Source organism: Dryobates pubescens, chromosome 24 (assembly GCF_014839835.1).
Source record: "Dryobates pubescens isolate bDryPub1 chromosome 24, bDryPub1.pri, whole genome shotgun sequence".
NCBI classification, from domain to species: Eukaryota; Metazoa; Chordata; class Aves; order Piciformes; family Picidae; genus Dryobates; species Dryobates pubescens.
The window spans coordinates 1,332,583-1,341,762 of record NC_071635.1 but is presented as its reverse complement, the minus strand read 5'-3'; the positions used below and the strand labels follow the sequence as shown (position 1 = coordinate 1,341,762).

Sequence of the window (9,180 nt, the reverse complement as noted above, 5' to 3'; positions counted from 1 at the left end):
AGAGAGTCGTTGGAGGAGCCTTGTCTCCAGACTGGCGATGTTAAGGCCACCAGCCTGCCATCTGAACTCTGCTAGTTCCACATCATTTTGGAAAGGCTGAAGGCAACCTTAGAGAGAAGAGCTAAACACAGCAATTCCAGTGCTCCACACAATTACTGAGGAGCTCTGCTCAGATTTAGGGACATGTCTGCCAGGGCAGCCCTGCAGCATGGCTGCTGGTGTGGCCATCACTCTTTGTCTGGGTCAGCTCATCTCAACAAACCTGCATTTACTCAGCAGTGTGCAAGGGCTCTAGAGAAGACTTTCTGTTCATCTGGGGACCCAGAACACCTACCAAAAGAGGAAGAGATCTCATTTGACAGAGCAGCACATATAGAATAAACAAACAGGTATCAAAATACATATTTAACCTTCAGTGCAGGAACAGGTGACACTGGGGGAAACAGTAAGTGGTCAGGATTAACAAATTATTCACCACTAGAAGCTCAACTCAAGAGAAGACTCGTGTGCCCCAGCAGGGCCAAGGACCTTCTGGAAGGAGCTCACACCCCACAGAGGCTCTGGCACTTCTGATGGTGCAGTTCTGAGGACAGTACCATTCCTGGGGCCAGAGCTCACCCCCATCATTCCAAGTGAAGGAGGGAATGATCACTCATCTGGAGCGAGGACACTCACTAAAGCACCAGCAGAGCAAATGCAGGGCCACCAGTCTGCTGTTGGTTTGGGGCACATCCTTACCTCTAGTCTAAAGAATCCATCGTGAATATCCCTAGTTCTAGGTCAGTTTGTCACCATTTACAAAATATATACACATATGTTAAAAACCAAAACCAGACCAAAGGCCAGCCTGCCCCCTCCCCACTCCCTCCCTCCCCCAACCACAAACCCACCGGCAAGACCTCATTCCAAGGCGGAATCCACAGGGCCTATCCGATGCACACCGTCCGATCCCAGTGGCCATCGGCGTCTCTACTTCATCCCACAGGTAGTGCAAAAGAAAGAAGAGTAGTAAAAAAATACTGCCACGAAAATTCCCACTGGAACTGAAAAGCCCATAAGGAAAATCTGCTGCTGTCCTCCAGCTGCTGGCATGTGCTGCTGGGAGCGGTCCCTGCTTGACAGTCAACTTGCGCTCAAGACGCTTGGTGTTTTGCAAGCAAGCTGCAGGACAGCAGAGGGAAGATCTGCTGCAGAAGGAACTGCCTTCTGTGCCCCTAGGCTAGCCAATTGCTATGAGCTAAAAGAAGGTAAAAGCTGGTTCTTGCCCTGCATGAATCAGCTGCTAACGAAGGGTAAGGAATTAACAAAACTGCAGCTCTGAATTATGTATAAAAGAGGCCTTAGTAAATATGAACAACACTGAGGTGGTCAGGAGTTTGGTATAAAACGCAACACAAGTGTACAGTTTTAGTTCCTGGTTATTTTACAAGCTAGAAGAAAATGCTCCCAAGTCCTAGTCTCAAAAATGTTCTATTTTGGAGGAAAAAAAAAGAATAAAAAGCCATAAATTGACAAATCCATGTAGCCTGACAGGACAGTGTGGGCAACTGAGAGAACAAACATGCACAGGCTGGGGCTGTTAAACAGAAATCCACACAATGCCTTCGCGTTTCCTGGGGTGTAGTCAGGTTTAAACATTCCTGTTTCAACTGGCAGATGAGATAAAGATGCCACACAAAGTCTAGTGGTTAATCTGGAGTCCCATGGAGCAGGCAGTTAGGTTCAGATGTAGATAAAAAGGCCATTCTAGCTATTTACAATATACACAGGAGCTGGCGGGGAAGGCGGATTTACAGCTCTCTCTAAAAAGCCTTCCCCGGCCGTCCCCTCCCCTGCCCCACAGGACTAGCTCTGCAAAGCCAAGACAAGAACAGCTCGGTAGGGTACATGAGAGTTTCCCCACAGCCACATCAACACAGCTTTAGGAGCTGACAGTTCTGGGTTTGTGGTTATTAATCATGTCTTCCCGGAGCTTGCTCTTCGCTCATTGACCTTCTCTCAACACCGCTCCATTCAATGATCCCTTTTGACTTTTAGTGCTTAAAACTCAATGTAAACAGACAGTGTTCTAATCCCTTCTGACCACTGCACCAGACTCCCACTAGTCCTTGGAGTCAGGGTGGGGTGGGAGGAGGTCTCCCTTTGCCGAGACCCCATCAATTTCTAGGCCCCTCCTCTGGACCCCGCTCGTGCTGCAGGTTGTAGAAGCAGTTCTGGCAGACTCTGACTGGGGAGGAGATCTTCAGACGCTTGATTTCGGACTGAAACCTGCTGCACCTGGAGAGGAGAACAAACACTGCTGTGAACACAGGTCCTCTCCCAGCCAGGCCACTTCCTATCCAGGCATGCAAACTAGCATCAAGGAATACTCCAAACTCATCTCAACACAGAGATGCAGAGCGGTGTGGCAGCAGCAGAATTTCACTTGTATGAGGGACTTCTGACCAGGGCCTGTAGTGACAGGACAAGGGGCAATGACTTTGAGCAGGAAGAGGGGAGATTGAGACTGGAGATAGGAAGAAATTCTTTAGAGTGAGGGTGGTGAGGCACTGGAACAGGTTGCTCTCCTGATAGCTGTCTTCCTAACCGGAAGCTCCCAGCAGAGCTCCCTGGTGTGCAGCAACTTTACCCAGCCTAGAACTCTGTATGGCAAAGAGCCCCAAGGGAGCCTGCTGGCTGGCTGGCTCAGTGCTGGCTGGCTTACTTCTGGCAGAAGAGCTGTCCGCAGTTCCTGCAGTGGTGGCGCCGCTCGGTGAGCGAGAAGCGCACGGTGCAGCCGGAGCAGCTGTCCCCTCCCTCGTCCTTCACCCAGTGATCCGCTGCAGACCGCCCGGGCTGGTCGCTCACAGACCAGCTGAACACTCTGCCCCGACCATCCCCAATGAGAATTCTGCTGTGATCCCTGCAAGAGAAGAGCAAAAGCATTGCTGCAGAGCTGACAGCGACACACAGGTATCGGCGACGACTTCACCTCCGTCTGCTGGGTGAACATGAGCCAGGCTGTGCCCAGCTGGCCAAGAAGGCCACCAGCATCCTGCCCTGGACCAGAAATGGTGTGGCCAGCAGGACCAGGGAAGTGATTGTCCCCTTGTACTCGAGTGGGAATCAGAGCTGTAACAACTCCCCTTGTAATACAAGGAGGCTAAACACATCAGCCTGGTCTGAATGGGAATCAGACTCCCTGTATAACACAACGAGGCTGAATGCCTCCATTTATTTTAGTATTCATGGGATAGAACAGATTGATAGAATACCAGGTTGGAAGGGACCTCAAGGATCATCCTGTCCAACCTTGCAGGGTAAGAATAGAGTTTAAATGAGATAGGGCCCAGTACTCTGTCAAGCTGGGCCTTCAAACTGCCTAATGTAGCCCTTGAGCACAGCTGCCCTGCACAGAAGCATTATAAAACAACAGTAAGTGAGGAACTGCTTCCCACTGGGGAAAGGAAAATAATCCTGTTGGAAGCTATCAGCACTGGAGGAGCCATGCAGCGTGTGAAGGTGGCCTAGAGGCCAGCTGGGGAGCTGAGCTGCTCACTTGGAGATGCCGAGCGCGGTGATCTCCGCCGGGTGTGTGTTGTCCTTGCGATCGAAAGCTGTGTGCATAGTTAGTTTGCTCCTGAACACCAGCTGACGCTCCCACCTGTACCCTGGGAAGGAGTGGTGAAGAGGAGGGTTAAAAGCAAACCTAATTCATCTCAGTTTTGTTCCTTCCTCCCCCCAGCATACCTGTGACTCTGTAGACAGACTAAAGTCTACCTCTCCACTGCCCGAGGTAAGTCCCTAAGAGCTGAGTTTCAGACATGGAAAACACAATTTTCAACTGCGTGTGGGAGAAAGGAGAGGACACAAACCAGAGACAGAGACTCCACTTTCTTGAAGTCCAGCTGGGAGTTTCAGAAGAGCACCTTTGTGAGGAGGAGAAGCTGAGAGACCTGGGGCTGTTTAACCTGGAGAACAGCAGCCCCAGAGGGGATCTGCTCAATGCTCAGCAAGAGCTAAAGGACCCTGTGCGGGGCAAGAGGCTGGGGCCAGGCTCTTGTCAGTGGTGCCCAGGGACAGGACAAGGAGCAATGGGCACAAACTAGAACCTAGGAGGTTCCATCTGAACAGGAGAAACTTCTTTGCTGTGAGGGCGCTGGAGCCCTGGAGCACGCTGCCCAGAGAGATTGTGGAGTCTCCTGGCCATTGTGATCCTGGGCGACATGCTGTGGGTGCCCCTGCTTCAGCAGGGGCCTTGCACTAGGTGATCTTTAAGGCCCCTTACAACCCCCCATGCGGTGTATGTGTGATTCCATGTGTGAATGGTGCCCCCAGCCCCTTTACCTGGTTTCAGCTTGCTGTAGTGCCGTGCTTCAGCGTAGCTGGGGTGTGGGTGGTTAACCTGAATGTGGGGATGCATTTTCGCTTGTCCCTCAGAATAATTCACAAAGATAAAGCCATCCTTCTCATCCAGGCTGAGCTGGTCTGACCAACGCCTGGAGTCATCAGAGCCGCTGTCTGCTGACCACGCTGCCGCCGCTCTGTTTGATGCCGACCGAGGCCTGTGGCTGGTGCTGCTGGGTTGACTCTGGCTCTCCTGCACTTTTGTGTCCTGGCCTACGCAGGGATCGTCTGCCTCAGAGTCACTGCTGTCCTCTTCATGGGCTTCCTGCCCTGGATTCACCAAACAGGAGAGAAGATGTTGTTAGAAGGGCTGCTGATACCCTGAGCTTCTTGAGCTTTCCTTTTCTCCTGCTGCACTACCTACGGCCCAACAACTACCACCACAGCCTGACTACAGGGGAACTGCATGCAGGCATCTTGAAAGCCCCTGCAGAGGTTCAGCTCCTGCCAGGAATCACAGTTCAAGTAGGTTTCAAAGTTAAAGTAGGCTTGAACTGAAGCTATTTCCTACCACAGCCTGAGGTAGGATATGGCAGAACACAATTAGTAAAACTTTGAAAATGTTCAAGTTAACAAAACCAACTCCTGCTGCTCTCCAGCCACACACACACCAGGAAGCAGAGCTTCAGCTGTAGGGAAACTCCAGTGATGCAGGTTTAGTAGTGAAAGGTTTGTTAGTAGAAAAGAGCAACTGCCCAAGATATTTCCATTCCTAGTGACAAAGGAAAGAACCCAAGCTAGACTGATATAATCACTGATGAGCATCCTGTGATCCAGATCCAAATCCAGACAGGATCTGCAACATGATCTGCAAAGCCCTTATCCTGAGCTCCCTCCCCAGCAGCGTGGGCAGCAGGTGGAGGGAGGGGATTCTGCCCCTCTGCTCTGCTGAGACCCCACTTCTTCTATCTGCTTCTAGTGAAGATGAGGCCAAAGGCAAACACAAAAGCACTTGTCAGGAGACATACCCAGCTGTGCTTCCTGACAATCCTCCTGCATTTCCAGCATCTCCACAGGCTCTGGAGCTGGGGTTTCTGGTACTTGCAAAAACTCCATCCGCCAGAACTGGAGAGACAGGAGGTAAGCAAGGTGACACACAGTGAGCTCTCAGCTTTCTGCTCAGCTGCTTCTGGAGCTGAGATGGCTTCTTAGAACTGGGGCTTTGCACTGGCAGCCACAAGAGCACTCGTTCGGCTGGGAGCACCCACGCAGAGCAGGACTGCTCCTGGTGCCAGGCAGGCCGCTGCTGGGCAGAGCCCCGGGGCGCAGAGGGCCACGTGGCAGGAGCGGCCGCTGGTACTCACCCGGACCACGCCGTCCGAGTGCCCCGTGACGATGACGTTCTGCGTGTCCCACTCGTTCATCTCCGACACGAAGCAGCAGATGATCTGCTGGCTGCGGCCAGTGAAGGTGTTCACGCTGGCAGTGGGGCTGCCATTAATGCTCCACACGTGGATGTAAGTGCCAGCGCAGGAGACAATGTCCCCCTGCAAAGACAAGTGACACCTCCCTACTTCAATGCAAGCCCCAAGTTTCCTTCAGCAAAAATCTGAGGCAGGTTCCTCTACAGGCTGAGTTTGGCCACCAAGGCTGAACTCCAGTTCTGCTCAAGCAGAGTTTGAGCAAATCTGTACAACAGGATGCAGCTCTGCAATTGTGCATAGACAAGGAGGCTCAGCAGCAACCCATCAGCTGTATTTCCAGCGCCTGAGTTGAACAATGCCTCCACTTGGCACAGTACAGCAATCCAACAACTTCTCTTCAGTACTGTCCCTTCTCAGTTTCCACACTCTGCTCATGCTGGCTCCACTTCTTGTGGGCAAACATGTGCCACCTTACCTTGCATTTGTCTTCATACTGGTAGAAGAGCAAGAGATGGTCCAAGCTAGTGCAGAGGGGAAACAGGAGCAGCAGTCTAAAACTCTGGCAGCACTGCAACCACCAGATTCCTGGGGGCTAATAACTGTGCCTCCTGCTACCTCCTCCTTGCATTTGCAGACCCTTCTCCAGCTTTGCTGCCCTTCTCTGGACCTGCTCCAGCTCCTCAATGTCTTTCTTGGAGCGAGCGGCCCAAAACTCAATCCAGTGCTCCAGTGTAGCCTCGTCAGTGCTGAGTACAAGGGGACAATCCCTGTTCTACTCCTGCTGGCCACACTATTGCTGATCCAGGCTGGGCTGCTGGTGGTCATCTTGGCCACCTGGGCACACCCTGGCTCATCTTCAGCCAGTTGTACAACCAGCACCCCCAGGTCCTTCTCTGCCAGGCAGCTCTAACTGCTACAACGGTCACTGCAGCTTCACCCAAGGTATATTCCATGTCCTTTAAATTAAGTGTCAAAGAAAAGAAGTCAATTCAGATCAATATATCACAACCTTTTCTTATCCCCTGTGGCAGGTTTGACAACCCACTTGAACATCACACTAGCTACTCTCAAGAAGCCTTTCTGAGCTCTAGCTGCTCGGCACGGAATAAACCCAGGTGCGTCTCTCCGGGCAGAGGACACAAATCAATCCCTCCCTAACCCAGCTAATGGCTTTCCAGAGGAGTTACAGCAGGTCTGCCACAGGAGCCTGGTTTGGCTGTCTTTGGTTGAACCCTTTCTGACCGACGCCGCTGCCGCAGTGCAGGCTGGCGAGCGGCGCTCGGCGCTCACCGTCAGCTCGTTTATGCAGAGAGCAGAAATGGGAGCCTTGTGGCCCCGCAGCTGTGTCAGGAAGGAGAGCTTGTTCAGGTCCCAGATGATGCAGGTGCGGTCCCACGAGCCGCTCACGATGATGTGATAAGCCAGCGAGGCTGTTAGGCAGGTGACAGTGTCAGTGTGACCCAGCAGTGCCTGCAGAACAGAGGGTGGGGCAACAAGTCGCAATCAGGGGAGAGGACAAACATAACTACACTAAACCCACTTGGCTGGAAAGCTTCAGGTAATCACAGAACCACAGAACTGCTTGGGTTGGAAAAGACTTCTAAAGTCACCCAGTCCAACCCAGACCCAGCACCTCCATGGCCACCAGACCCTGTCCCCAGGTGCCGTGGCCACACCTTTCTTGAACACTTCCACACACTCCACCGCCTCCCTGGCAGCCTGCTCCAGGGCCTGACTGCTCAAGCAGAGAATTCCAGGAGAATACAGCTACAAGAATCTACCTGGTTTAGACCTTTCTTTTACTTGTTAGGCTTAACCTAACCTTTGGAACAGGAGTCTAGAGCATGAAAGGCCCTTACTACACTGCCCTGAAATTCAAGAGAGTTTTATCTTTGCACTGTCCTTAAATAAAACACTCTGGAAACACAATTCAGACAGCTGCTGCAGACTCTGCAAGTTAATAACTAAGGCTCTGAATATTTTTTCATGACATGCAAGTGGAAACTTTCCTTCAGGAAAAGTCCTGCTATTGAGATGCTAACAAGAGCAGTAACACTTCACAACACAGCTACCTAAAACAATGATCATAGAATGGTTTGGGTTGGAAGGGACCTTAAAGCTCATCCAGTTCCAGCCCCCTGCCATGGGCAGGGACACCTCCCAGCAGCCCAGGTTGCTCAAGGCTTCATCCAACCTGGCCTTGAACACCTCCAGGGAGGGGGCATCCACAACCTGCTTGGGCAACCTGTTCCAGTGTCTCCCTACCCTCACTTCATGCAGAGGTGGAATTTCTATATATGCACTTTAAAAGAGAAAAGTAACTACGAAGGAGAATGAGCCTTTAAGAGCCTCCCTCACTGCCTTCCCTGACACAGGTGGGGTGTCAGCTGTAGAACACTTAACATCACTACCAAACTCCCCATCTCTCCAAACAGCTCCTGGTGCTCAGCTACCCTTCAAAAGGATGCAGTGGGCTGCTGGACTCTCGGTTGCAAAGCTTTCCTAATTCCTCTGCAGCAGAGTGGAGGCAAAGAGCAGCCCTGCTGTGTTTTACCTGTTTGAGTGTGAGGGCTTTGGCTTTCTCTTTGGAGACGCCCATCTCCCACACACACACCGCCGTGCTCGTTCCTCCGGTGATGACAAGCTTGGGGTTGGGGCAAATGGCACACAGAACCTGCCCCCACTCTGACAAGCACTCATAAACAATCACTGCCTAAAACCACAGAACACAAAGAAGAATTACTTGCAGGATTAGTGTTTGGCAGGATAAAAATAAACCTGTGTGGCATCCTGCAGCTTGGCTCACTAACTCAAAAATATCAGGGCTACCCCTCCTGCAGTGTCTCCCCAAGCAGAAGCAATTCCAGCCTCTGCCAGAAGATGCCTCCTGAGAGGACAGGAGAGATGGATGAGCTTTAGCTGCACAGATTTAATTCATTCATCTTTGGCAGACTTGGTTAAAGAAAAACAGCAACATTAATTTGTTTCTGTCAGCCTGCTGGTGTTCTGATGAAGACCAGCAGACAGGGAACAATAAAACAGATGCAGTGCAAGATCCTTTCATGGACACATGAAATACATTTCCCTTGTTAGTGTGTTGTTTTTTCTCCCACTGTGGAGGACTAATTGCTTTTGGTACATTCAGCACTGGAACAAATGGCAGTTACAAACCTTGTCTGACTCGTAGGTACCCAGCCTGCAGCTTAGGTCTGCAAAGCCCCAGGCAAAGGTTTTATTCCAGGTAGGTGGGATGAGAACCTTGTTCTGTTCCACAGCCAGAATGCCTTTGTCAGTGCACACAATCTGTCCCACAGGCTCCTTGAGCTCTAGAACAGAATATGGGGCAATGTTTTACTGCTAGCACAGACAAATGCTACCTGATCCCATTAAACACCTGATGCTCTGCAAATGCAGCATCTCTGTAATGGCT

General features: G+C 51.4%; 1 protein-coding gene across 1 annotated transcript in view; it reads right to left on the bottom strand.

Annotated features, from left to right (window-relative positions):
- Nucleotides 1-1,148: 1,148 nt before the first annotated feature.
- Nucleotides 1,149-9,180, bottom strand: part of WDFY3 (WD repeat and FYVE domain containing 3) — a 76,554-nt gene continuing 68,522 nt past the window's right edge. The window contains exons 57-65 of the mRNA XM_054172698.1: nt 8,922-9,076; nt 8,305-8,463; nt 7,041-7,220; nt 5,691-5,873; nt 5,355-5,451; nt 4,327-4,656; nt 3,539-3,650; nt 2,705-2,902; nt 1,149-2,277 (exon numbers count right to left, since the gene is read on the bottom strand). Of these exons, the coding sequence (XP_054028673.1) occupies nt 2,157-2,277; nt 2,705-2,902; nt 3,539-3,650; nt 4,327-4,656; nt 5,355-5,451; nt 5,691-5,873; nt 7,041-7,220; nt 8,305-8,463; nt 8,922-9,076 (1,535 nt within the window). The 3' untranslated portion in view covers nt 1,149-2,156. The remainder of the gene's footprint in view (nt 2,278-2,704; nt 2,903-3,538; nt 3,651-4,326; nt 4,657-5,354; nt 5,452-5,690; nt 5,874-7,040; nt 7,221-8,304; nt 8,464-8,921; nt 9,077-9,180) is intronic.